The following is a 26997-nucleotide window of genomic DNA, read 5'->3' on the forward strand; positions in this document are numbered from 1 at the left end:
CCTAAATCTGACCTTCATCTCTTACCTTCCACTTTCTAATTGCCTGATGGACAGTTGCACAGCGTTGTCCAGCCCACACTTCGAAATCAATTTGTCCAAAACAGTTCAAAAGCTACTTTCTATGTTAGTGTTTAGAAACAGACAGGATCAGAGCATGGAAGGAGTGATCCAGGTATTACTCTTCTTTCTTGTACCGCTGTCTACGTCTACTATAGCATTTATCTTACTCCCTACTGGACTATAAACCCCTCCAGTGAAGAGTCCATGTTTGTGGCTACTACAATATCTAGCATCATTCTTCACATAGATAATGAAGATAAGGAGCAACTGCTTATGTCAGTCACCGTTTTATCTCAGTGTATCCTCACCAACTAGCATCACCAATCCCAACACCCAGGTTCAAAAACCTGAAGTCATCTTCTACTCCCTCTCTTAAGCTAGTAATCTGCTCAGGTTTGTCTAACTCTTAACTAAAATGCTCTCTTAACTCCCTATATATGAGTAAGAGAATCCATGTAGAATACATATATACAGGTCCTAATGTAAGGTGAGTGCTGAATGAATGTTAACTATGATTTTTATTATATACATCATCACCCCATTTCCTCTCTCTTCATACACAGGCAGCTAGCAAGAATTAAGAATATCCCCAGAAAGGCAAAAGGTACAAAAAATACCAACTTGGTTTATTGAATAAAAAGGGTGGTAAAATGGACATAAAGCCAAAAGTTAGAATAGGACATTTTCACATCCTCCCCCATCTCAAAACTGCACTTCCCATCATCTGGGTTAAGGTGTTAGGGAGTCAGAGCCCCCTAAAATCCCTTACTCTTCACCTGCACTGGAAACAAGACCTGCATTAGGAGAACCCAGGAGGAAGTCAAAGGCAACCTTACTCCTATCTACCCTCTCACCCCTAAAGTCTCTGGGTTAGAGGGAAGTAGGGAAGGAATAAGTGAGCCAGAAGGGCTGGGACTGGCCTCTAGGGCTCACCGCCCAAGATGTCCTAGAGATGGCTATCCTTGTCCCCATCCAATCCCTAATAGGTACCATTCTCAGACCTTGGGAGGGAGAAGAGAGGGAATAGTTGGTTCCAGAACAAGATGTGGTCTCCAAACCCTCCCCCAGCGTTGGTAAAAGCCCTGAGAGTAACCTGACCAGGGGTGGAAGAGCCACACCTTTTCCCTCCCACCCAACCAAGAGGTAAAAAGGAATATCTGGGGACATAGCAAGCCCAGCCACTCTTAAATCTCCACATCGCTTTCCTTGTCATTGTCATGGTCTCCATCATAGAATTCATTGGATGCCTCTGGCCTACAAAGCAAGGAAAGAGAGAAAGAGAGGTCAGGCTCCCACTCTCCAAGTTCCAATCTTCTCCCACATAGGCACCCTCTCTGGAGCCATTTCTCAGGCCCCCATTGTCAGGGAGCCACTCCTCTCCTTCTGCTGGTAGAGACTGATTGCTATTCATTCATGCATTCATATAGTCAATAAACATTACTGACAGACTACTCTGTGCCAGACACTGTCATAAGCCTTAGCAATAGAGAATAAATCAGACAAAATTTCTGCCTATCCTCAAAAAACTCACCGAATAAATGAGACTGACAGTAACTAACAAAGTAAAAACATAAATATGGTAATTTCAGATGGTGGAAAGCACGATGAATAAAATGAAATAAAGGGATGTGACTGAGCGTGATGGGAGGAAACGGGTAAAATTTCAGATAGGATTATCAGGAAAGGCTGTTCTAACAAGGTAAGACCTGAAGTCTGAGAAGAAGCTGGACAGGCAAAGATATCAGGAAGACCATTCCAAGCTGCAAGAAAACCAAATACAGAAGTCATAAGGTGGACGGAGACTGATGTATTCCAGTGAGAAAAGGAGGTCAAGATGGCTAGCAGAAGTGTGCACAGAGGAGGGTCATTAGAGATGAGGCCAGGGACATAGGTAAGGGCCTTTTAAAGCATGCAGGGCCTTTTAAAGCCACCGTCAGAAATTTGGATTTTCTTCTAAGTGCAATGGAAAGGAGCATTTTTAGCAGAGGAGTGACATACTATAAACCTGTAGTGAGCAAAGGGATGTGAAAGCAACACAATACTGCTCTCTTTCTTTTTGGAAAATTATTCTCTGGGAGAATATGTATAACTGAATTATCCTGCCCACGGCTGATAACTGAGATAGAAGGAAGAAAGTCATCAAAGAGAAGCCGGGGAACAAAGTCAGGAAAGGCCCCCTCTGCCTGGAAAGCAATGTCTCAGTTACCTCTAAGTGCACAAGGGTTAAAGGTGAGGAGTCAGAGAGTCGAGTTTGAATCTCAGCCCTGATATTTAACTAGCTGTGGGACTTTCAGAAAGTTATTTAACCTCTCTGAGCCTTAGATTCCTCTTCTGGTAATTTAAGAATAGCGCCTCTTAGGGTTGTCTGATGGCAAGAGACTGATGACAGGATGACATTGTATCATGTATGTTTTAATATAAAGCACTCAGTAACAGTCTGCTGCTTAGCAAACCCACAAAAAGTGGTAAAACTTATTACTACTCTGCAAATGATATGCAAGCTGGAGCTATAGGCATCAAAGAAAAGGACCTCAGTGGATGGTCTGACGGTAGGGCTTAGGACAGGAAGAGGCCTGAGGCTTCTGTCGGCTGTTGAGAGCAGGCTGTGTAATGCAGAGACTAGGCCCAGGTACCAGCCTGGAACTACAGATGAAAATAAAACAAACTTTGCCAAAAGGAAGAACTTAAAAACAGATTTTTAAGAAAATCAATTTCCAAAAGTCGAGCCCCAGAGACCTGGAGAAGTTGAGAAGGAGATGAGGGGTCAAAAAGGATCCCTGAGGCCAGATGTTCAGATACTTCCTCAACCAAGAGAGAAAATAAGGGGTTACTCACGGAGGAGAAGGGTTGGAGTGGTCCCAAGGGTCTAAGCAGTAGAGCCCAGGTCCAGAGGAGAGATCTGGAAGCCTGAACTCTAAGAAAGAGAGAAGATTCTGGAAGGGACTGAGAAGCCCATCACACTCTGCAGCAGAGCCAGCTCAAACATCTAACAGTGTGTGGGAGCAGGACCAGGTGTCCTACAAGCGTCCAGCTGTGGTTATCCCCCAGTCACGTAAGGAAATCTGTTCTCTATTAAGTGCATCTGTTTCTGTACTTCTGGGTTCTGCTGTCTTTTCCCTTCATTTTTCAGAAAAGCCTGGTTTGGGGTTTTTTAAAAAGTCTATTCTAGTCTTTTTTTTTCCCCTAATTCAGTGCATATGTAAATATTTTAATATGTATCTCAGAGAGGTAAAGACATAAAAACACACACACATACACAATACAACTGAGAAAATTAACTGAGGAAAGAAATCTAAGGGCCTTTCAAGAGCAGTATATGGGCAGTGACCTGTCCAGCTTAGAATCTGGAAAGAGTGAGTAAAATGCTGGCAAGAATATAAACTGTTACAGACTTTATGGAAGGCAATTTGGCAACAAATAAAAAAAATTTAGTGCACACAGCGTTTGACCTAGCAGCAACAATTCCAGGAATCTCACCCACTCAAACAAGCATGCAAAGATGTATATGTATGGGGATTCACTTCCATACTCTTTGTAATATGGATAAAATGGGAAATAATGTAAATGCCCATCAATGGCACTTGGTTAAATTATGCTACATCCACACAATGGAATATTATACAGCTAATAAAATAATGAAGCAGATTTTTATATATATTGGCATGGAAAGATACACTGTTACGTTAAAAAAAAAAGTTGGAAATTGTAGAACACGTATAGAGTGATCCAACTTGTATTAAAAAAAAAAGACTGCACAACTCTGAAAATGAGTGTATGTGTGCCCTTGTGTTTATATGTGAATGTTGAATAGTACAGTTGTAATCTATAGAAAAAATCTGAAAAGATAGAAATCAAACTATTAACATTGGTTACTTTGTGAAACGGGTCTGGGATCGTGTAAAAGCAAACTGAACATATTTTGGTGCTGTTTAAAATTTTTACAACAAACATATGTTACTTATGTCATTAGAAGCAGGGGAGGAAAGTGTGGGATTGCCACATACCAAAGGAGGTAAGCCAAGGACAATTAGGCTAATGCCCTCTAATGTACTTTTTCCCTCTTAACCTCCCCAAAAAGCTTGCAGGAATCCCTTGCTCTCAGGTCCCTGCCCCAGACCTGCTGTAGTTCTCCTCGGGACCCCTCTCCTCTGCGTCAGCCTCATCAGTCCTGTCATAGGTTAGGAGGTCTGCCGGCACATCGTGAATCTGGACACTAGGTGCATGGTTCAGCATCTTCAGGTTTTCAAAGATTGTCTGGCGGATCTGGTCCAAATACTGGTTGGGGATGAGGAACAGACAGTGAGCAGCTCCCAGTGATTCCCAGGGCATCTATGCTTCTAACTGCCTTTTGCCCCTACTGTCCTAGTTTCAATCCCACCTTGCATCTTAGTTTGAGTCTCCCAGCTGATAACTGTCCCTCCTCCCAACCCTGACTGCTTCTACTTTAACCTGGGCTGCCTCCTAGCTGATAACAGTGACAGTGATGGCTGAGAACTTTCTTTTCTTCCCTGGTTTCTCTGACTTCCCACATCCTGGACCTCTCCTGGGCTCCCCCGCCCTGGTGCTCAGCTTCTCCGAGCTGCTGACCTGGCGTGAGTTCTGATTCTCGATGCGGGTGCTGACATCTGGATGGAGCGTGAAGTCCGGGGCAAAGTACTCGAAGTATTCTTGGGGGAAAAGGAGATTAGGAGGAGACGTTATGGCTCAGATAGAGGCAGGCAGGTCCCAAGACTTGCCACTCTCTTTCCTTTCCATCCAAAACCCCTACATAATAGCTGCCCAACCTTTTCCCTGACCTGGGTCCAGGGGTTTAGTCTGCAGAGCTCTGAGAAAGTCAAACTTTCCACCTGCTTTCAAACCAGGCCATTTTGGGGTCTTGTGAAAATGGCCTTCCTGTTCTGGGGGCAGAACCCCCATCATGGGGTGGTCCTTACCACTGTAGGGAAGCTCCTCACTAATGGCCTCTTCTACTAGCAGCGATGTCTCATATGTCCTGAAACAAACCAGCAGAGGGGGGCGGGCTGAGCAAGTGGGCTAAAGGGCCCACCTGGCCATCTCTCAGGGAGCCCCTAGCTCACACTGGACAAGGGGGAGGAGGAAAACTGGGGGCGTACTCACCAGCAGCGGGCAACATTCCGGACAGTATAGCCACCACCACCTAGCACCAGCAGAGGGATATTGAAGCTCTTGACATATTCAACGCACTCCCTGTTAAAAGGAACCAGAGGAGCGGGTGGCAGAAGTTACCAAAAGCCAAAGTATACGCTTCTAGACATTGCCTGGAAAGGTGCACAAGGAAACTAGAAATGTTCTCTATCTTGATCTAGGCAGTGAAAATCACTGAGTTATATCCCTGAGATTTGCGCACTTTATTATCCACATGTTGTGTCTCAATAAAAACTTTAAAATAGGGTGCACTCCTACCTCTGTCCTGCTCAGCACCCACCCTGGCACCCGACCTGTTAATCAACTGTTCTCACCAAGGCACCAGCAAGTGCTGTCAGTTTAGCCACCAAAATATAACTCAAATCATCTGCTTCTCTCCATCAACCACCTCCTCCAACTTAGCATCCTGCCTACACAACACCAATAGCTTCCTAACTGGTCTTCCCACTTCCACTCCTGTGTACCCCCCCGCCACCCCAAACCTTTCTCCATTCTAGCACTCAGAGCAGTCACTTTAAAATATGAGCTGGATCATATCAGTTCCCTGTTTAAAACCTGTCTAAAGTTTCTCATCACATCTGAAATATAATCCAGACCCTTACCAGGGTCTAAAGGCTCTGCACAACCCCACCACTGCCGACTTCTCACAGACCTCACCTCAAACCACCTGCAGCCTGCTCTCCCTGTCCCTACCTTGCTGGTTTTACTTCATCTCCTCCACTGTACCAGCTCTGCCCTGTCTCAGAGCCTCTGCATGGGTCCTTCTCACTGCTTGGGATAGACCTCCCTCTGCTCCTTTTATGGCTCGCTCCTTTTAGCCTCCAGGTCTCAGCTCAGTATTTTCGGAAATTCTTTCCAAATCATGCTATCTAAAGTAGGTTCTCCATTGTTATCCTGTGTCTTAGCTTTCTTTTTCCTTCATAGAATTTATAACTATCTACCTGTCTTGTTTGCTTACTTATTTTTTGTCTGTTTCCTAGGCTAAACTGTAAACTCCATGGGAGTTTCCCCACTGCATCCCCATCTCCTAGTACAATGCCTGGAACATAACAGGTGCTTAATAAAAACCTACTGTGAATGAATGACCAACTGGGGAACACTGTTTAAGGTGACATTTCTGGTTCAAAGTACAACATGTAGCTATTTTTGAGTCCCAGAAGGAGGTGAGGCCCATTCCCCAACTACTCCCATTCCATGTATTGAGGCCCAAGGCCACGTGAAAACCTGGGGGAGTGGAAGGAGGGCAGGTCTCACCCATGTCCTCGAATGCTGAGGTTGAAGCAGCCCAATCGATCACAGCCCAGAGAGTCAGCTCCACACTGCAAAAAGCAAAACCCAAGGTGGCTGCAGTGAGATAACTACTCAGAATGTCACAGATGTCCTTCACTTCCCTTCCCCCACCAGCCTAGGGACTCTCCTCTTTCCTGCTCTCTTCCCTCAAGCCCAGTGCCTGAGGAGGCACTGACAGTATTACCTGGAGCACAATGCACGTGGGTTGGTAGAAGTCCACCACCTGGTTGATAACCGGCTGGAAAAGGTGCTTGTAACCTGGGAGAGGGCCAAAGATGGGCACCTGGCACCCCAAGGGGATGGGGAGACAGGGAACAAAAGGAAAAAGGGGGTTCAGAGAGCGTGGAGCCCAGGAATGGGGCAACCCAAAGGGGCAACCACTGGTTCTGAACTTCTGGGTGGGGTCTGATGAACTTCTGGAGTAACTGATGGAAGCTAATGACCCTTTTCCCAGAAAAATGCACACACAATATGTTGCATACAATTTCCGGGGAGTTCATGGTCCCTCTGAAGGCCATTCATCCTTAAGGACACCTGGCCCAACAGTAGACAACACCAGGCAGAAGAGGTTAACTCAAGGAGAGAGAGAAGGAGCCTAGTGAGCGGGGAGAAGACTTCAGTACATACTCTGGTCATCAATGCCATCCCGCAGGGGCACATTGAGGCAGTAGTAGCGGCCACTCTCTGCTCCAACTTCATACATGTCACCTGTAGGGAAGTGGGGGGTGGGAGTGGCAGCAGTACCCGGGAGGTATCCACAACCCAGCCGCTTCAACCCCAACTGTACTCCGAGGGCCTCTCACTCCATCTATGTGCGCCCACCACTCACTCCCTCGAACCACTAAGTCCCTTGCAGCTTGCATTCATTCAACAGATACTTTTGGAGGGCCTACCATGAGCCAAGCTGGGAGCTAGGCACTGGGGATACAGCAGTAAAGAGAACTAACGAAATGACTGAAATCCCACCAAACTTATATTCTTGGGAGGTAGGCATGATAAGGTGGGAGGCAGTAAACAAAACAAAACACCACAATAAATTCAAACAGCAGTGAGTGCTCTGAAAAAAACAAGCAGAGTGATGTGACAGAGTAACGGGGTGATCAGGAAAGGTTTCTCCAAGGAGGGGGCCATCTGAGCTGAGACCTGAGGCTGAGGAGGAGAAAGTCATAGTAAGAGCTGAAGAGTATGAAGGGGACAGACATTCCTATTCCCATACCTGTGCCAGGGAAGAAGTAGTTTCCATACTTGTGGAAGGACACTGTCATGACCCGGTCAGTGAGGTAGAAGGCTTCCTGAACCCCGTCACCGTGGTGGATGTCAATATCAATGTAGAGCACCCGAGGGTGGTACCTGGCGGGAGGGCAAAGCCAGGGTCTGAGGCAGAGGTGAACCCCAGGAGGAAAACCCCCCAACCCACTCCTCCCAAACACAAGGCCTGGAATTATGAAGAGTCTACTTTGGCCCAAGTCACCTGAAACCTAATACCACCAGTTCCCTAAGGGCAACCCTGGGGCTCCAGCCTGGAGGCAGGGACAGGAGAGGGATGTGCAGAGAAAGCTGATATGTGAGCAGGCAGCGGGGAATCTGCAGCAGAGCACAGGAAGAGGCAGCCTGAGAAAAGCATCAAGAACTTGGGAAAAGCTAGTGTGGGGTGGAGGTCAGGGTCAGGGCCAGGGCAGTCTCAGACCTCCTCAGCCAAGAGCCTCTTAAGTACCCCCACCTCCTCCCAGGCTACTTACTTGAGCAGCTCCAGGATGCCAATCACAATGTCATTGACATAGCAGAAACCAGAAGCCTACGGTAAGAGAGTGGTCTTACAAAGAGAGGATCAACTCCTCCACCCAGCTGCCCCCTAGTGTCATCCTGACCTCCTACCCTAGAGTAGCTGTTGTCTCCCCCATCTCCTCCTCACTCACCTCAAACTTCTTGGCATGGTGCAGACCACCAGCCCAGTTAATGGCAATATCACAGATCTGAAAGACAAACACCCAACTCACAGTCCTTCTCCTGCCCACCGCCAAAGCTGGGAGCTCAGGGTCAGGGTTAAGGCCTTGGATTCAGGGACCCACAGGAAGGGGGAAATAGGACTCGGGGCTATGGTCACCTTGTTGTTCAGCTGGGTTGCTCCTTGCAGAGATGCGCCTGTGTAACGGGAGCAGAACTCAAAGAGCCCGGGAAACACTGGGCTGCAGGAAGAAGAGCAAGTTGGAGCCCTTTTACCTCTGTCCACTCCCTTCCTACACCTCTCTCCCTACCCCAAAGCCCTCTGATCTCCATGCTTCAATAATCCCCCTGCCCCTCCTACATACCTGAGTTATCTGCAAATTTATTTGACAAATATTTTAGACCAAACTATGTACCGAGCCTTGTGTGAGGCACTGGATGGGAAGTAGAGAAGCCCAGTGGTAGTATTCCCTAGCTGCACAAAGAGCATTTACAGGCCCCAGCTGTGGCCTGAGGGCTGACTCTGCATTCCCAGATCTACAAAGTGAACTCAGAAATAGCAGCAGCAATAACACAAAAAACAAGAAACCTCCCAAGACAGCATGTAACTGAAAAACCCAATGGGCAGGGCAGTGTGTGCAGGACAGACCACTGCGACTGGTGTGGTCAAGAAAGGCTTCATGGCATGAAGCTTCATGGTGGTGTGAAGGCTGAGAAGGCCTTGGAGAGGCTGAATGGGGAACAAGGGGTATTCCAGGAAGACACCCTGTGCAGCAGGGGTGTGGGGATAAGGTTGGGAAGGTGCTCAGTGCCAGCCTGAGGAGCTGGCCTCTATCCTCCAGCCCAGGCTGCTTCTATTAGTAGGATCTTTCAGGGAAACGGATTAGTGTAGTGTTTAAAAACCTAGGCTCTGGATCTGAATCCTGCCACCTCCACTGACCAGTTATGTGACTCAGGCTAAGTTACCAAAATCTCCTCAAATTTCAGTTTATGAACTTATGCCTACCATCAGGAAAAGGACTATTACATCTCAGGGTGGTGTGAGAATTAGGTGGATATACCAGTAATCCTTGGCATAGCAGAGTAAGTACTCAATAAACTGTAGCTGTTGTAGGAAACTATAGGATCAACAGCCGCATTTCTTCAAAAAATAAATTCAAAGGAGAGAAGGAAACATTATAGGTTAAGTCTTAAGAAACGTAGCAACCAAATATAATATGTGGACCTTGTTTAAATCCTAATTAAAGTAATTCAACCGCAAAAAGGAAAAAGTTTGAGACAATTGGAGAAATTTAAGTACTGATTGCATATTTGATGATATGAAGGAATTAATTTTTCAGGTGTGATGATATTGTTCACTTTTTTTAAAGAGTATCATTTGGAGATATATAGTAAAGTATTTATGGATAAAACGGTGTGACATCTGGAATTTGCTTTAAAATAATCTAACATGGGAGGATACAGATGAAGTAAGATTAGCCATTTGCTCTAAGTGTTATAGCTCAGTGGTAGATATATGCGGGTTCACCATACTTTCAGAAATGTTTGAAATTTTCCCTAACAAAAAGTTTAAAAATGAATCGAGGGCTTCCCTGGTGGCGCAGTGGTTGAGAATCTGCCTGCCAATGCAGGGTACACGGGTTCGAGCCCTGGTCTGGGAAGATCCCACATGCCGCGGAGCAACTAGGCCCGTGAGCCACAATTACTGAGCCTGTGCGTCTGGAGCCTGTGCTCCACAACAAGAGAGGCCACGATGGTGAGAGGCCCGCGCACCGCGATGAGGAGTGGCCCCCGCTTGCCGCAACGAGAGAAAGCCCTCGCACAGAAACAAAGACCCAATGCAGCCATAAATAAATAAATAAATAAAAATAAAACAAAAAACAAACAAACAAAAAAACACAATTTAAAAAAAAAAAAATGAATCGAGTAGATGGCAGCTGTGTGGTCACTATATTTTTGTGGATGTAGACTAGAATGGAAGCAAGGATCATGGCTTATCTTTGTCGTCCACCTTCTTCCCACAGGGCCTAACTCTGAGGCTACTTCGTATGATATGAGTTCAACGTAAATGTGGTAATGTCTAATCACTCTCTTGCTTTTTAAAACCCTTTGATGACCTCCCCCTACTCAAGAGGTTAAAAACCCCAATTCATAATAGGGCTGTTTACTTTTCAAAGGCCCTACCTATCTCTTTAGCCTCGATTCAGATCACTCTCAGATTCTGTGGGTGGCCTTTTTTCTGTTCCTCAAATAAGTCACACTCTGTCCTACCACAGACCCTTAGCACATGTTGTCCCTACTGCCCAAGACATTCTTCCCCTCACCCTCCATCCTCCCAACTACCTTTCCTCTAATTACCTCCTACTTTCTTTAGATCTCAGCTCAATCTTTATTATTTCCTCTAGGAAGCCTCCACTGACCAGCCCCTGCCCAGGCTAGAGAATTCTCCCATGTATACACTCTCATAGTCTGTCATGTACCTCTCCTTCAGAGGCCTTAGCACAAGTGCAATATTAAAATTGTTTTGTTGTTGTTGATCATTGCGTCCCTAGCATTTAGCACAGGGCCTGGCCTACAGCCAATGACCAATAAATATTTGTTGAATAAACAAGTGAGTAAATGATGATTCATTGACAAGTATCCCCCCTCCATCGTATCTTCCCACTGCTGCCACAAGACCTCACTCAAGTACTCTCATTGAAATGCCTGGCAAAAAGGTGTCTGGCATCAAAGGTCCCAGTCCTCCCCTCACCAGTCATCGCCCACGTTGAAGGCATTAAGGCTCTTGGTGAAGCCTTGCATATTGGTGGGGCTGACTCTCTGCAGGAAGTCGATGTAGTCCTCAGAGTGGAAGCGGCACATGTCATGCTGGGAGGCCTGGTATGGCTTGAAGACCTCGGATGGAAACACAAGGTGAACCCAGGCAGGGTCAGTCCCACTCACTGGGCTGAGACTGCCCACACTTGGGGACTGTCCAAAACCACACACAGCAGTCCCTTCGCCCCCCCCCCACCCCAATCCTTGTTATTCTATGAGACAAATGTCAGTGAAGAGAGACTCTGATTAGCTTGGTGGTTTATTATGATCAAGCCCCCTAAAGACCACTGGGCTTGCCTTTTCCATCCCACCTCCAGCCCAGCCTTTCCTACCTTCTCAAACCTTAACCCCCTTCCACCTGCCCTGTTCCTTGGATCTCCTATTCCTGATTCTCTTCATACTCATCTCCCCTGGGCTCTGACTCTGTCCTCTCTCTCCTATGAGTTCTTCTTAATTTTGGAATCAAATAATATGGGACACACGACAACCTTCTAATTAAAACCCAAGATGCCCAGGTGCTAAGCCAGAGATTTATTATCTTTTGAGGGGTTCACACACTTCTTTAGAAATTGGACAAGAGCAAAAAGTTTTTCTCTCCCCAGAAAATGCTCAAAGGCACATACTGGCAAACAATTTCAAGAGAGTCAGGGATTCACACACTAACATCACCTCAGTCTTTTCTATGACCAATTCACTTGTCTGTGCCTCAGCACAAGCAGTGGACACTCATTCATACTGTTGACTAATTCCCCCTGCAATGCATCAGGGCCGAGCAATATGTTATCATCGCATATCACTGCTATAAATTCCAAGCCAGGGACAGACAGCATGTGTATATCCGGGAGATGGAGGGATAGGTAGTAATTAAGTATAACTGTGTGTGTGGCGGGGGGGAGGGGGGCGGGTGGTATTCTAGGTTGAAAAGGGAATACCCAGGATATCTCCTTCTGTCCTACATACACATACACATTTACACAGAGGGCTGCAAAGTCCTCCCTGGAGCTCTAGCTTGGAGGTGGAGAGAGGTGGCAGAGAAGGAATGGGAATGAGGGTAAACCTCACATCCAGATACAGTGACCCAGCCGCCTTTCCTTCTTTGAGGCCACAGAACTGCCCTAAGATGCTGGGGAGGGAAAAACTTTGTGTCTTCAAACCAGCCCCACTCCACCCTAACCCTAGGCCAAGGGTTGGTCCACTTGAGGTCAAAAGGTGGCCGACCTAAGGTGAAAAAGTATCTCTCATTAACTCAGTGAATGCACCCACCAACACTCTGCATATGGGGGTGCTCCTGGTTCCTTCTACCACCCCCCCCCCCACTCTAGGGGTGGGTCGCTCTTGGTGCATTCAGTGCAGCCTACCCATCTCTAGGGCCGCAGCTCCTCCCCACCCTCAATCCCCAGCAGAAGCCGCGAGACTCACGATCATCTTCTTATAGAGACCGTAGTGCAGGACCAGACTATGGGTCAATGCCAAGCGATGGGGCTTCATAGGGTGACCAGCCCCTGGGGGTGAGAGAAGAGAGGTCGTCAGTACGCATCCCTGGAGTTGTAGCCCCGACCTCGAAACCTCCGCGTCCCGAAATCCCTCGCCTACAACCTTGCTCCCTCACCGTAGTGGAAGTTGCCCACGTCGGGGTCGTAGAAATAGGCCACAGTCTTGGCCATGGTGCCGGCGGGACCAGGCCCCGCGCCTCCGCCGCCAGCCTGGCCGCCTGCCCCACCCCCGGTCTTGCGTGCTGCGTAAGCACGCAGCCAGCCTCTGCGGAACCGGGAGAACCAAGCCGGCCTCCCCTAGACCACGCCCAGGCCACGCCCCCTGCGGAGTTCCGCCCTCGCCTTGCTACGCCCTTCTAGGTTCTGCGGCGTGAGCGTCTGGCCTTGGCCGGAGGACTGTAGCGTCGGTCCTAGGATGAGAGGGCCATTTCCTTCCGGGCGGGGGTCAAATCCTCGGGAAGCCGAGCCATCCCGTCCAGCTACCTGTCCCAAACGGGGCGCAGGCCATGTCACCTCTCTAGGAGGCTCCGGAGAACCGGCCGCGCTGTCCCTTTCGGGTGCAGAAAGCCGGCTCCCCCCGGCCCGCTGGGAAGATTCCCTGCTACACATCCGGCCGGGGCATCTGAGGGCAGGAGCCAAGCCAGCCGTGCCCGATAGACCAGTGGAGAGCACTCTCGCCTGACTGCCTGTCCTCCTCACCGGACCCAGACTCGGCACCGCACACTCCCCCGACGCGGGGTCGGGGAAGGGGGGGAGCGGCGCAGTCACGCGCGCATCACACTTGCGCTCACAAGCGCGCAAGGCTCTCGCTCTCCGCCCGGCACACCTGCGCTCCGCCCCCTGGTCCCGGGCCGGCGACGGTCGAAGGCTTTTAGGAACCCAGGGCAGCGGCGGCGGCGTCCCCCTTCTCCTTCCCTTCCCAGGGCTGGAGTTGTCCGGAGCCTCTCACCGGTCCCAACCAGCCCGCATCCCTCTCCATCCTTCCCTCCCCCCGCCTGCCGCGGCACGGGTATCTGCGGCCGCAGCCCGGAGCCCTTGAGGCGGCGAAGGGGGGAGGGGAAGAAAGCAAGGGATGAGCGCCGGGAGGGCGTCGGGGGCCCTGAGCCGGACTAGGACGCCCCTGGAGCCGGAACCCGAGCCGGAGCCGGAGCCAGAGCCAAACCACCGGTACCGGTGGGCCAGGTGGTCAGGATGGGAGGAACAGAAGGGCGGGAGGGCGTGTGTACGCGAGAGTACAGGAAGGGGAGGGGGCTGTGGAGGCCTGGCTCAGGCCGGCGCAGAGGAGGTGTGGACGCTGACTCAGGCACGATCCTTGTGCAGGCCGCCTGAGAATTCCGTCCCATCTCGCTCTGCAGTGTCCTTGGGAGGGACGGAAGCTCAGGACAAGCTGGAAAGGGGAACGTTCTGGGCGTCGGGGAAGCGGACCAGGGTCGTGGAAGACAGCTTGCGCAGCTGCCGTCTGGCACCCCTGGCCCGGACCAGCACCTCTGGCACGGACAGCTCCCTGGTTGGGTAGGGGGTGGGGCCAGACCTCAGAGGCTTGCCTGTCTCGGATCCTGAAGAAGGCATTCCTATCCCTCCCCCCATCTCTAGCTGCAGCCCCCTAACCCCAGGAGGCGCCCTGGCCCGCGCTTGCCCCCCAGGGCCTCATGTCGGAACCACAGCCTGACCTGGAGCCGCCCCAACATGGGCTGTACATGCTCTTCCTGCTTGTGCTGGTCTTCTTCCTCATGGGCCTGGTAGGCTTCATGATCTGCCACGTGCTCAAGAAGAAAGGCTACCGCTGCCGCACCTCGAGGGGCTCGGAGCCTGACGACACCCAGCTCCAGCCCCGTGAGTGAACAGCCTAGAACCTGGCTCAGTCACCTTTCTCCCTGACCCTTCTCCCCACACCTCTTCCTGGTCAACAGACCCAGGCCAAATCCCAACCAAGCTTTCAGGAGGTCTAGTAATGCTTTCTTGAATCTGCAAGAGCAAGTGGGTTGCCACCACCCCGAAAGCAGGGCTAGAGTAGGCAACATGGGTGGGAAGGGCCCACTGATAAGTCTTGGACTCCCATTGATTTCCCCATCTTTTCTGCCCTGGCCCTTGAAATGCTATGTACAGCATGATGGCAATTTGCTAAAGGGGTAAGTCTTGAGCAAGAAGCCACAGAAGCCACCAGGTAATGTACCCCCAAAGCTGACTCATTTACTGCTTCCTTACCAACCTCTTTCATCCTTTAGCTGAGGATGATGACATGAATGAGGACACAGTAGAGAGGATTGTTCGATGCATCATCCAAAATGAAGGTGGGTGTATGCTGGCCCCTTGTTCCCCACCTCCTCAACTTTCTCTTGCCCCGGCCTTTGCCTCCACTGACCCCCTCTTTTCCTTCTCCCCTCAGCCAATGCTGAGGCCTTGAAGGAGATGCTGGGGGACAGTGAAGGAGAAGGGACAATGCAACTGTCCAGGTGATCTGGGAACAAGGGCCAGCACGATTTAGCTTGCCTTGGAGAGTACCCTCTCCTCCAGCACATTCCTCTCCCAGTCTCCTTGCATGTTTGGGTTGACAGGGGAGAGTAAGGCTGGTTAACATACAGGAAGAAGGACGTTTTGTAGAAATCCTGAGTCCTTCAAACCACATCTCTCCTCTGGATATCATCAAGCCTAACCTTCACCCCTTATGCCACTCCTCTGCATTAAGCATTGCCCGCTTTTTAGCCCCGGGAGGGAGAACACATGGTCACTAATATCTTCATATTGTGTTTATTAGATGAAGACAAGAAACGAATGGTGGGGCCTGGGGGAAGTGGGGCATCTGGGGTTTAAGGAGCACGCTGAAAGAACAGGAGCAAGTGGAACAGGAAGAAAACTGGGAATGTCACCCCTGGTCCCTTCCTCCCTACTGTCCAGTGTGGATGCCACCTCCAGCTTGCAGGACGGAGTCCCCTCCCATCATCACACAGTGCACCTGGGCTCCGCAGCCCCTTGCATCCACTGCAGCCGGAACAAGAGATCCCCACTTGTCCGTCAGGGACGCTCCAAGGAAGGAAAGGGTCGCCCCCGGCCTGGGGAGACCACTGTGTTCTCTGTTGGCAGGTGGGTATAGCGTGCCCCAGGGAAAGGGAGGTTGAGGTGGGGACCCCAACGGTCAGGCACCTGCCTCCAAAGGTAGGCCCTGGCTCTTTCTTTGTGGACTGTGAGCCACAGCAGAAGCCAGGCTGCACAATGTGCCCCACAATCTGGTCTCCCCTGCCCTAGGCCAGAGGGAAGTGCCTATCAAACCCAGGATGTCCCTGATCGGAGGAAAGGGCCAAGCAGCCTCTGAGTGGTGGTCCTAAGCCCCAGTGTTCCCTCCCCTCCCAGGTTCCGGGTGACACACATTGAGAAGCGCTATGGGCTGCATGAGCATCGTGATGGCTCCCCCACGGACAGGAGTTGGGGATCTGGTGGGGGGCAGGACCCAGGGGGTGGCCAGGGGTCTGGGGGAGGGCAGCCCAGGACAGGGATGCCTGCCATTGAGAGCCTTCCCCCTGAGAGGCCGCAGCCCCAGGCCCTTGCCAGCCCCCCAGTGCGGAATGGAGGACTCAGGGACAGCAGCCTAGTCCCTCGTGCACTTGAGAGGAGCCCTGGAGCCTCTGCAGAGTCGATGCTGGGGGCTGGAGGGAGGGGCCCAAGCCCAGGGCTGGCCAGTCAACAGGCAAATGGACAGCCAAGCAAACCGGACACCTCAGATCACCAGGTATGAAGACGTGGTGGGCTGCGGTGGGCTCAGCTCTTATTGCCCCTACTCTAGGGGGCACTGATATGACCCACCTCCTGTTCTCCCACTGTTGACCCCTCCTCTCTCTCTCAGGTGTCCCCACCACAGGGGGCAGGGGGTGTGTGAGGTGAGTCTGCCTGGGCCCCAAGTCAGATAATCTCATCCTCCCACCCCCTACTTTAAACTACCTAAGCCCATTGGTTCCCTGAACCCCCAAGCTAAACTGCAGGCTTAGCCTTTGGTACATATTCCTTGGTTTGGTGGTGGGGAGTGGGCTTGTGCTCCAGGGGATAGGGAAGGTCCTGCAGCCCCTGGGGAAAAGCGGGGACACAGCTTGAATAGGAGGAAACACTGTTACCCTTCCTCTCCTCCAAGCCTCCTCCTTCTTTGTGCTGATGGACTACCAGCTGGCAGGGCCAGGGGGTGGGTAGGCATGAAGCCCCTCCTCTCCACTGGACAGCACTGCCCCCCAGCTGAGGGACCAGCCCTACTTCCACCTGGAGCTGCACGGTCTCAGGCTGGGGGACCTTGGGAGAAGTCCCACCTCCGGTCCTCAGTCTCTTCCCCTTCCCCTGCCTGCCAACAGGCCGCCTGACCTGCCTTCCCCATCACCTCACTCCATATGCTAGAGCGTGTGGCTGGGAGCAGGCCCCTGCCCTTGGTGGGCCCTTAAAGCAATAGCACCTTAGACCCCCTGCCCTCTTGGCACAAGAGGCCCAGGCCCTGGCTTGGGCTTTGTGCCCTTTATTCACTGTCAATAAATCCGCTCAGACCATTACAGCTGCTTCGCATACTGGCTCCAGCTCCTTCTGACAGGCCTGCCCCCATCCCAGCCCCCAACCCCAGTGGCTCTGGCATCTGGAGTGGTGTGATTCACAGAACCAGGGTGGAGACACAAATAAGCCAGAGCCACTCAAGACTTTGGGGGATGAATTCCAATCCCAGACATTTCAGGGTATTTCACCACCCTAGAGATGGGGTGGTAGCAGAAGACAAAGGAGTAGTTTCAGCCCTTAGAGATGGCTGGAGGATGATGGCAAAAAAGGAGTGGGTTCCAGCCCCAGAAATGGGGAGAGAAGAAGTTTCTACCCATGAAGGTGAGAACGGAAATCAGGGAGATTCCAGCTTTCGGCTGTGTCGCTCTGGATCACCGTGGGGAGGGGTGGTCTCTGACAGCACGGAGATAGGGGCAGCAGCATCACTGGGGGAAAGTGATTCCCCCTGGCTTCAGGTGAGAGGATCTGGGTGGCCAGGATCCGGGGCTTTAGCTGGCGGGGGAGGCGGTGGACGCATCTGTAGGGAACACACAGTCAGTGCACCAGAGGCCTCCCTTGGGGATATCCCTGTCCATTCCCTCTGTCCTGCAGATAAAACAGGACAAGTTGGAGTGACCCCTCTCCAAACACTCTCCTCCAAGGGCGGGGCCCTTACCGGCCTGAGTCGAGGCGCCATTACGTCCAGGGGTCCATGGCAGTCCAGGTCTTGGTCTGGAAATAAGAACCACAAGTCAGTCTTATGACTTTGTTTTGTTCGTTTCTGTATCTCCAGCACTTAGGACAGTGGCACTCTGTAAATATTTGTTGAATTAACAAATAGTCACTAACCTAGGTCATACAATCCATCAATCCATCCAACCTCAACACTTATTGAGCACCTGCTGTATAATCCTCCCTGCTAAAGGTACCCGGGGGCAGGAGGGATCCACACCGCCCCCACCCCTAATGGCTGCCAGGAACTGCATAATGAAACACCAACAGACACAATGAATGACTGAGTACTAAATCATTCATAGTGAACGACAGGTGCTGGAGAAGCGGGGTGCAGAAAACGCTCACAGGGATTCCAGGGTCGCAGTGGCGGGGGGGGTGCAGTGAAGAAAGTGAAAGTACCTTTTAGAAAAGATGGTTTTAGGAAAGATGGATGAGGAAACAACAAGAACAAGGAAAAAAAAAAAGAAAAGATGGATGAGGAAAATGATGCAAACCAGGTGTTTGCAGGATTCAAGAACACTAAGGGCAGAGGATGTGTATTGGGAAAACACTGTGGGAGAAAATGGCTAATTTTAAAAATAATAATAATGAGAAAACAGCTACTAATTGCATGCTTGCTGTGTGCCCAGCACAATGCTGGGCACTCTACAGACGTCCCTTTAACTCTCACAACTCAGTGAGGGAGGGACCTTCCTCCTCACTCTGTAAAGGCCCAGACACGTTAAATCACACACTAGGAAGTCACAGAGCAGAGTCTGAACAGTGGGCCCAGCTCCAAAGCCCAAGCTCTTCTACCATCATGCTTCAGAGAGCCTGATGGAGGAGGTTCCTGAGGACAGGCAGAGGGGCTGAGTGTAACCCAGGAGTTCCAGACTTCCTCCTTCTTCCGGTCTCTTACCCTCCCAGGGCCCCCAGCTCCTTCTACTCACCACCGGGCAGGACAGGTGCAGGTGACCCATCCAAGGCAGAGGTGGGTGCAGGAGGGGAGAAGCTGGGAGGGGAAGGGGATGGCAGCATCTGGGGATGAGGGGGCAAAGAGTTATTCCTGGCATGTGGGAAGGTTTCACCAGCTCTTCCTCCTAGCCCATCTTCAGTTCCTGTCCCGTCACTCCCCAGTCCAGAGAGGGACCAAATGCTTGTATCTGGGTGGGGCTTGTAGGTGATACACATTTCAACAGCCAATATATATTGACACTTAATATGTCCCGGGCATTTTGCTAGCACTTCGCATGCACTAATTCATTCAATCCTCACCAACACCCCATGAGGTAAGGATTTGATGATTCCTGTGTCAGAGGTGAGACTCAGGTTAATCCATCTATCCAAAATCACAGAGCTAGTTAGTGACAAAGTCCTGGCTAGAACTCCTGACTCCTACTCCTATGCTCTTCTTGCTAGAACAACAGGTACCATATATCAAAGCACCTATGGGCCACTGTGCTAAGCGCTTTACTTCCATTATCTCTAATCAGGATAGTTAGCCTCCTGAAAGAGGTATTATTGTCCCCCTTTTACATGCATGTGAAGAAACAAGCTCAGAGAGGTCTAATCACTGCCTAAAGTAACAAAATAGGAATCTGAACTAAGATCCAGCTCTAAAGCAGGACAACCAAACGCTAATGAAGACTGCCTTGGTTTCCCTTTTCTCTGTGCCAAAGGAGATGGGGAGTCCCAAGCCACTATGGGGGGGAGGGGGCATTAAGACGAATATGGGACCTCCCTGGCATGGGAGCGTCAACCCAGACGTGCCTGGGGACCCAGGGAAAAGGAAGCCTCACCTGTTCAGGGTCTGAGAGTTCAGATGGCCCTGGGGGGCCAAGTAGCTCCTCCACCAGCAGGGAGGGGAAGACCCCAACATGGCCCCCAAATTCTCCCCTCCAGAAGCCGTCATCCACTCCATCCTGGGCCCGGGGCAGCAGGCGGATAAGCGCCCCCTCGGGGAAGCTCAGTTCCTCTGCGCTCTGTCCTGTGTAGCTGTACAGGGCGCGGGCCAGGAACGCTGCCGAAGCCCAGGAGAGATGGTGAGGGGAAGAGGCGGGCAGCAGTGCCCCCAGACCAGGGCCACAACCACTCAGTAACTCTTCTCCCTTTCTTACCTGTGGGCTCTGCCCCCGAAGGATTGTCGCTGTCATGGCTGCTCTCAGGGAAGGAGAGGTCCGGGAAGTTGAGATACCGCTCAGGGACAAAGCCTACCTCACCGTGCTGGTTCCGAGCCTGCTCACCCAGCAACACGAACAGAAAGCAGGCTTGCCTCAGCAGTCCACGGCCCTGGCCCTCCTCCACTCAGGCTTCCAGCTGTGCCTGGCTGGGTCTTTACGGGCCACAGAGAAGTCACTCCCACTGCCCCCTTGCCAAGGTCAGAGCCCCGGGTCCATACCCACCTTGACCCATTCATCGGCATCTCCCTCCTCTATGACCTCCAGCCACTCGCCCTCTGTGATGGTCAGCTCGTCCTCATGTCCTGCCTGGGCCCCACAAAGAAGGATTCAGGACTGGCTGTTCCCCATCCCTGCCTGACTGAGGTCCCCACCTCCATTCACACCTGATAGCCAAACACCACATGGACAGGGCAGGGGAGGGGCCTGGTGGCCAGGGCTGGGGGGGCGGGCTCCTCAAAGAGCTCCCCAGTCTCCTCACATTCCTCAAAGTCAGAGAGCTCAGCATCCTCAGCCTGGGGGGACAGAGAACAGACATCCTTGTGAGGCCCAGTCTCAAGTACCCACTATATCTCTCACTCCTCCATTCTACCTTTTTTTTTTTTTAACATCTTTATTGGAGTATAATTGCTTTACAATGTTGTGTTAGTTTCTGCTGTATGACAAAGTGAATCAGCTACATGTATACATATATCCCCATATCCCCTCGCTCTTGCGCCGCCCTCCCACCCCATCCTACCCTTAACACTGTGGATCCTCCTCCAAGGTAGTACCACCCATCCGTTCACCCTGGGTCACAGGCAGAACCACCACAAGATAATACTAACAATAATCACATAGTTACAGTATTGAGCGCTTATATGTGCCCAGCACAATGCTAAGTATCTTATGTACATTGTCTTGTTTAAACTTCTTAATAACCCAGTGTTATTTTGCGAAACTATTAACCTAATTTTCTTAATGGGAAACTAAGGCTCAGAAAGGCTAAGTCACTTTCCAAGATCACACAGCTAGTAAGTGGACTGGCTGGTACTCAAACTGCTTATAGTCTGCTCTGCTCTCAGGACCTTTCATAACCACCATCCTATACTCCATAATACAAGTTCATTGAGAGCTCTCTGTGTTACAAACTGTGCCAAGAGTCATACTTAAGTGATTTCATTTAAGCCTCACAACAACGCTTTGAGTCAGTTACTAGTGTGATTCCCACTTTATAAGCTCTGCTTTCCACTGGGGCTCTTTACCCTCCTGGGCGTGTATGGGTAGGGAGTGGAGGGAGCTCACCGTGGGAGAGAGGTCCCTCTGGGACAGCCGGGCCTCGCTGAGCCGTCGCTCCTGCTCCACCTCATCCTGGGCCTGGGTCATGGCTGGCTTCAGCCAGTGCTGCACATCCAGGCCAGCCCCCTGCAGCAGGGCCAGCCGGGCAGCCCCCTTCACCTGGCTCACCTGACACAGGGAAGAGGGGGTCAGTCAAGGCTGTGGCTGGGCCTGCCCTTGGGAGGTGAGTGGAGCCTCCTCCCCAGATATGTCCACCCTCTACCTCCTGCCTCCAGTCTCCCCACCGTCAGATAAAGGAGTGGAGGAGGGTGTTGCCGGAGGAGGTGCGATCTCAGTGGCTCTGACCCCAGGGCTGTGCCTCACCTGTGCCCGCCGGATGCTCTCCCTCACTTCCTGCAGCCGCTGTTCTATGCCTGGAGCCTCCCGCTCTGAAGCCTGCTGCCGCCTCTGCTCCAGCCGCTGCAGCACCTGGTTGGGGACGCAGAGGACAGGAGTGGGTGGAGATACTATGGGGCACAACTTACTAATAACCTGGTAGTTTCCTAGTTGTTTCACATGCATTATGTCATCTCATCTTCCCTGTGATGTGGGTGCTATCATTAGCTCCACTTTAATGATGAGGAAACTCAGGTCCAGAGAGCTTAAGTCACTCCCTTGCTCAGGGTTACATAACTAGGAAGCAACAGAGCAAGATTTGAGTCCAGGTGAGTCTACTCCCAAAGGTTATGCTCTTAAATTACTGTGCCACGCTGTCAGCTTAAATTAGCCTTCCCTCCCCTCCTGCCTGCAGCCCCATGACATCCCCAGTGACGCCGGGCTCCCCATCTCTCAGCTCTTCTTGCCCACCCCCAACACCTGCACCCCCACCTCACCCGCTGCCCATGGTTCTGGATCTTGTAGTCTCGGGCAGCTCGGCTGGTCCAGCGTTGAACTTCTTTCTCCAGGCTACTCTGCCCGGCCACACCTCCTGCGCCCTGCTCCAGCTCCAGGACACACACCTGAATGAATGGGGAGCTGTGAGGATGACCTGATGCTGCTCCTTCTCTATTCCCCCTCCCTCCACTTCCCTCCTTTTCTTCTTCCCTGTCTCCTGACCTCCAGGGTCAGGGACAAATAGCTGGGAGCACACACCTATGACTGTGGACACAGGTGTGCATTCATGTGGACACACAGAGAGTCCCAGAAGTGGGATCCGGGTTGAGGGACAGAGGTAGAATGAAGAAGATAGTGCAGTGAAGGGACAGAAGGGTGGGAGGAAGTGTGTTAATTTGTGTCCTGGTGGGAGGGAGGTGAACTGGGGTTCTGAAACCCTCTCTCCATGGTTTAATAGTCTCTAAGTTAAAACCAGGACAAGGATAATGGGGGAGAGGCCTACACCACAGTCCCCTTTCCAAGTGGCCTGGTTCCACCTAGCAGAGAGGTCTCACCTGATCATTCCCTGCTGGCTGGAACTGCTGAGGTGGGGTGGGGGAAAATACTCCGGGCTCCTGAAGAAAAAGCTCCAGATCCTGCTCCCAGCTTACCTGGGAGTTGGAAAAAATCAAAGTCGGCCACTCACTGGCTCCCTCTCCAAGCCTGTCCCCAGCCCTTCTTGGTAGAGAGAGGACAAGGTGAGAAGGAAAGGGGCAGACATGCAGTGGTGGAGGGGGCGCTGTACTGGGAGAGAAGGGTAAAGAGGATCTCTGGCGATCTTACCTGGGAGGTCGCCTGCCCCCCACGGTGGGCATGCTCCAGAGCCATCTCTGCAGCTTCCAGCTCAGTGCGGCTCAGTGAAGTCAGCGGGTCCCTCAGGTGTTCCAACAGCTCGCTGACCAGGGCCTGGAGAGAACCCCAAGATGCTGACACCACCCTTCCCCCAAGCAGGCTCTCTGTCCAGGTTTGAATGGGTGATGGGTATGAGGTATGGGAAATTGAGAAGGAATAAGACATTATTATTGCTTCTAATAATAGACCATCATGTGTGCACAGCACTTAACAGTTTAAAAAGCACTTTCACATTCATTCTCTCCCTTAAGCCCCATTAGTCTTACAAAGTAGGCAGAGCAGAGGTTAGTCCTGATGAAGAAACTGGGGTTCAGAGGGGTAAGTATTCTGCACAATGTCATGAAGCCAGCTAGAAGCAGAAGCGGAACCCAGGTATGTATCTTCTGCCTACTCTGAGCAGGCTAGGTCCCCAGCCCCACCCAGCCTGATGGTGGTGGGAAGCAGGGAGACGCCCTCCCTGCTGAGAGGCAGGGGTATCTAGGCTGAGACTGGCCTTGAGCACGGCCGGCAGTTCTTCCTGGTAGTAGTGGTCAAGGTGGGCATTGGTGGCCACCAAGTTGAGCAGGTACTCATTGCGGGCCGCTCTCAGCTGCTGGGAGTACTGGGCCGACTGGGCAGACAGCTAGGAGAGGAACATAGGTGTCAACTGGGAGCCCTGGACCCTTGGGGTCCTTCCACGGCCAACGCAGATCCAGAATGGATTCTCACATTACTGAGATAACTGGCAAACCATACTAAAATTTTTACATACTCACAATTCCTGCTCAAAATCCTCTAGTGGCAACTGCATACATTTAGGATAAAATCCCAACTGCTCCTTACCGTGATCTACCAGGTCCAACATGAGCTGGCCCCAGCACCCTCTCTGAGTCTTTCCACAGTGCTCGTCCCCTTGCTCACAGTGCTCCAGCCACACTGGCCTTCTCTCAGTTCCTCGAGCCTACAAAGTTATTCCCACCTCAGAGCCTTTGCACTCACCATTGCCTCTCCCTGGAATGTTCTTCCCCTACATCTCTGCATGGCTGGCTCCTTCTTGACACTCAGGCCACCTGTTCAGAGGGGCTTTCCCTCTAAATTACACTCCCCTGTTATGCTTTATTGTATCACCTTCTTTTCATTTATTCTAAGTCTTTGTTTATTTACTATCTGTCTCCCCTAACCAGGCTGTGGAGGCAGGAGCTCTGCTGGTAGTGTTCCCCACCATATCCCCAGTGTTTCAAACAGTGCCAAGTACATAGAAGTCCTCAATAACTGCATATTAAAGGAATGAAGAACAAAGGTACTATTTCCATTTTATAGATGAAGAAAATGAGGCTCAGAGAGATCAAGTTTACCAAGGTCATGCACCAAGGAAGTAGGGTAGCCTGGATTCATCCAGTCTCTCTGACTTATGCCCCCGGGTTCCAAACCACTAGACTAATCTGCCCACCTCTCCCTGCCCCCACTCATGCCCACATCCTCTGAACCTTGGTGCTGAGTTTCTGGAGACTGGTCCGAGTGTGGAAGAGGCCATGGTCACTTCGGTTAAGCCTGTGCAGGCAAGGGAGAGGAGCGGAGGTCAGGCCTAGCCATGGCACCTTGGCTCCATCCCCCGACGCCACAGGCTTCCTAATTCCCCATGACCCCACCTGGCCTGGACATCAGCCGCTTTCTCCTGTGCCAAGGCCCACACCCGTTCACGCTGCCCATACAGCTTTCGACTTCGGCTCAGCTCCCGGACAGACTGCAGCACCTCGGCCTGCGCCCTCTGGAGGTTCTCTGCTCCCTAGGGGCATGGACACACAAGTTCTGATCCAGATCACCTCCATCCCCGAGTCAGCCCTTCCTTCACCCCATCCACTGAGCCATACCTTCCTAAGCACCTGCTCCTTAGCGCTCCGTCCTGTGCCTCCTGCCAGGTCACGGTATCGGTCAGATGCCTGGAGCCGGGCTTGGCCCCCAGCCATGGTGGCATCCAGCAGGCAGCGCCAGGCACCAAACACCATCCTGCCTCTCCCCAGAGAAAGTCTGCATTGAGGAGGGGAGCACTCCAAAGCTTCACGAGATGCGCCCCCCCCCCCCCACACCACAGGAGACAGACTGCTTTCCCATCCCCCTCGTCTGGGAGCCCATCAATCGATCAGCCATTAGCTCGGCCACAAGGATCACTTATGCCCTCCGCCCCCATCCAGTGTCCTTGCTGGGTCAGCTGCTCTCCCGCTGCTGTGTCAGCTCTACCTGCCGCTCACGTGCCCTCCTCATAGGTTCCTGGGGTTGAGCTCCTCATCCCTTCATGGCTCCCTGGCCTCCCCACCACCCCACCATGGGACCCACCTGCTGTCCATCTCCCCACTCCGGTGTCCTTCCCTCTTCAGAAATGGCCCAGCCAGTTTCTGGAGTGCCTGGTGGGAAAGTCATCACACACCCAGTTCCCTTTCAAAGACTCTCCCCACTTGGGAGAGTGTATGATCAGAGTATAATAATGCCACCCACTTTGCTAAGTGCTTTACATACATTAACTTATTCCGTCCTTACAACAACCTTGCGTGAAAGTACAGTTATTATTATTCCCATTTTACAGAGAAAGAAATTGAGGCCAAGAAAGGTTAAGTAACTTGTCCAAGGTCACACAGCTAAAAAGTACTACAGCAGGGATTTGACACAAATTTGCCTGGTTCTAGGCATTTGCTCTTGACCAGGACAGGAGTATGTGTGGAGGCACATTGCTGGTAGTGTAAAGGAGGCGAGAACAAAAGGGAAGGTCCAGAGAAAGGAGTCCCATACCTGCCCATACTCCCGTTCAATGGCTGCCCTCTGCTTGCTGTAGGATCTGTGGAGATTAGGGGGGTGGTGTGGTGTTACTGTTTGGTCCGTTTCTCCCACCCTCGACCCTCTCCTTAGCCTGGGCAGGAGGGAGAGGGGAGCCAGGCCTGGAGTGTGACTATACCAGGAGGGCCTGAGACTGAAGAGAGAGTCCTTGAGATCACCTCGGGCAGCCGCCGCAAAGGACAACCTCACTTCAGTGCTCAGAGCCTCAGCAGGATCCTCCCCACCCCTGGAGAACCGTCTGTGAGCTTGGAGGTGAGGACTGATGGGGGTCAGCTGAGTACAGTGTGTGCCAGCCTTCCAACAGGTCTGGAAGAGGGAGGGGGGATTCTGTCCTAAGCTTGATTGTGGGTGTGGAGGGGGCGGTGTGGAGTGAAGGGGTTTGAGGGAGGGTCCCTGTGTGTTTATGTGTGTTGGCGTGCGCGGAAGGATAATTCGTATCCGGCATCTGGAGAGGGAGGCCTAGGATGACGGCCTTGAATGGGCAGGTTGGAGAGCTCTTCACCCCCGCCCACCCCGACAGCTGTAGTATGTTGGAGAAGAGGCGGAGCGTGTGACAGAGAAAGTCGGGGTACGTGGAGGGGGTCAGAGCTACCTGATATCCTCCAGTAGGTCCGCCTCTCTCTGCTGCCGGGTCTGAAGGATGCTCAGCTGCTCCAGGAAGCGAAGCTTCACCTCCTGGGATGGCTTCACCTGTGTGGGTAAGAAGAGGATGAAGACCCCTGGCGCAGGGACCTGAAAAACACTCCGCGCAGGCAGCGGTGAGGGGGCGGGGCCAGGGAGGAGCTGGGCTGTTTCCTCGGTTACTTCTGGGTTGACCCTTGAACCCCTTCCTACTCTTCGTCCCCCACCGCAGGTCTGGTGCCCCTTTGCGCCGCATCACTCCCCCAGCCCGGCAGGAGTCCCCGTCCCCAGGCCAAGCTCACTTTTCGGGGCGGCGGCTGCATCTCCGCTCCGGCCCAGGCAGCAACTCGACTCCGGAACTCGAG

The 26997-nt window shown here is 51.9% G+C and overlaps 3 protein-coding genes across 8 annotated transcripts; 1 reads left to right on the top strand and 2 right to left on the bottom strand.

Annotated features, from left to right (window-relative positions):
- Positions 1-665: 665 nt before the first annotated feature.
- On the bottom strand, positions 666-13020 carry HDAC3 (histone deacetylase 3). The gene is made up of 15 exons (XM_059917333.1): positions 12887-13020; positions 12697-12779; positions 11213-11355; positions 8621-8702; positions 8433-8489; positions 8256-8311; positions 7733-7866; positions 7144-7224; positions 6701-6774; positions 6481-6545; positions 5179-5268; positions 4995-5053; positions 4648-4727; positions 4178-4335; positions 666-1314 (listed from the first exon to the last, which is right to left on the bottom strand). Exons 1-15 carry the CDS (start codon positions 12939-12941, stop codon positions 1245-1247), a joined length of 1287 nt encoding a protein of 428 aa, XP_059773316.1. The 5' UTR covers positions 12942-13020; the 3' UTR covers positions 666-1244.
- Positions 13021-13147: 127 nt separating this feature from the next.
- On the top strand, positions 13148-17391 carry RELL2 (RELT like 2). 4 transcript variants are annotated; one of them, XM_059917335.1, is made up of 8 exons: positions 13148-13937; positions 14126-14260; positions 14364-14603; positions 14996-15061; positions 15157-15223; positions 15666-15851; positions 16119-16494; positions 16609-17391. In XM_059917335.1, exons 3-8 carry the CDS (start codon positions 14420-14422, stop codon positions 16639-16641), a joined length of 912 nt encoding a protein of 303 aa, XP_059773318.1. In that variant the 5' UTR covers positions 13148-13937; positions 14126-14260; positions 14364-14419; the 3' UTR covers positions 16642-17391. The 4 variants fall into 4 exon arrangements, with proteins under 4 accessions (XP_059773318.1, XP_059773317.1, XP_059773319.1 ...); XM_059917334.1 differs by having other exon boundaries at positions 14126-14603; positions 16609-16642; positions 16891-17390; XM_059917336.1 differs by having other exon boundaries at positions 13148-13943; positions 14126-14603.
- FCHSD1 (FCH and double SH3 domains 1) lies at positions 15503-26997 on the bottom strand. Of its 3 annotated transcripts, none has more exons than XM_059917332.1 (20): positions 26935-26997; positions 26604-26701; positions 25967-26012; positions 25517-25584; positions 25054-25189; positions 24832-24968; positions 24670-24733; positions 23697-23825; positions 23135-23257; positions 22867-22962; positions 22312-22437; positions 21803-21907; positions 21446-21607; positions 20548-20676; positions 20387-20470; positions 20102-20219; positions 19784-20004; positions 18935-19022; positions 17947-18002; positions 15503-17808 (listed from the first exon to the last, which is right to left on the bottom strand). In XM_059917332.1, the coding sequence occupies exons 1-20, from the start codon at positions 26953-26955 to the stop codon at positions 17743-17745; spliced, it is 2073 nt and encodes a 690-aa protein (XP_059773315.1). In that variant the 5' UTR covers positions 26956-26997; the 3' UTR covers positions 15503-17742. The 3 variants fall into 3 exon arrangements, with proteins under 3 accessions (XP_059773315.1, XP_059773313.1, XP_059773312.1); XM_059917330.1 differs by having other exon boundaries at positions 25054-25195; XM_059917329.1 differs by having other exon boundaries at positions 25054-25210.

This window comes from Balaenoptera ricei, chromosome 3 (genome assembly GCF_028023285.1).
Source record: "Balaenoptera ricei isolate mBalRic1 chromosome 3, mBalRic1.hap2, whole genome shotgun sequence".
In the NCBI taxonomy this organism is placed as follows: Eukaryota; Metazoa; Chordata; class Mammalia; order Artiodactyla; family Balaenopteridae; genus Balaenoptera; species Balaenoptera ricei.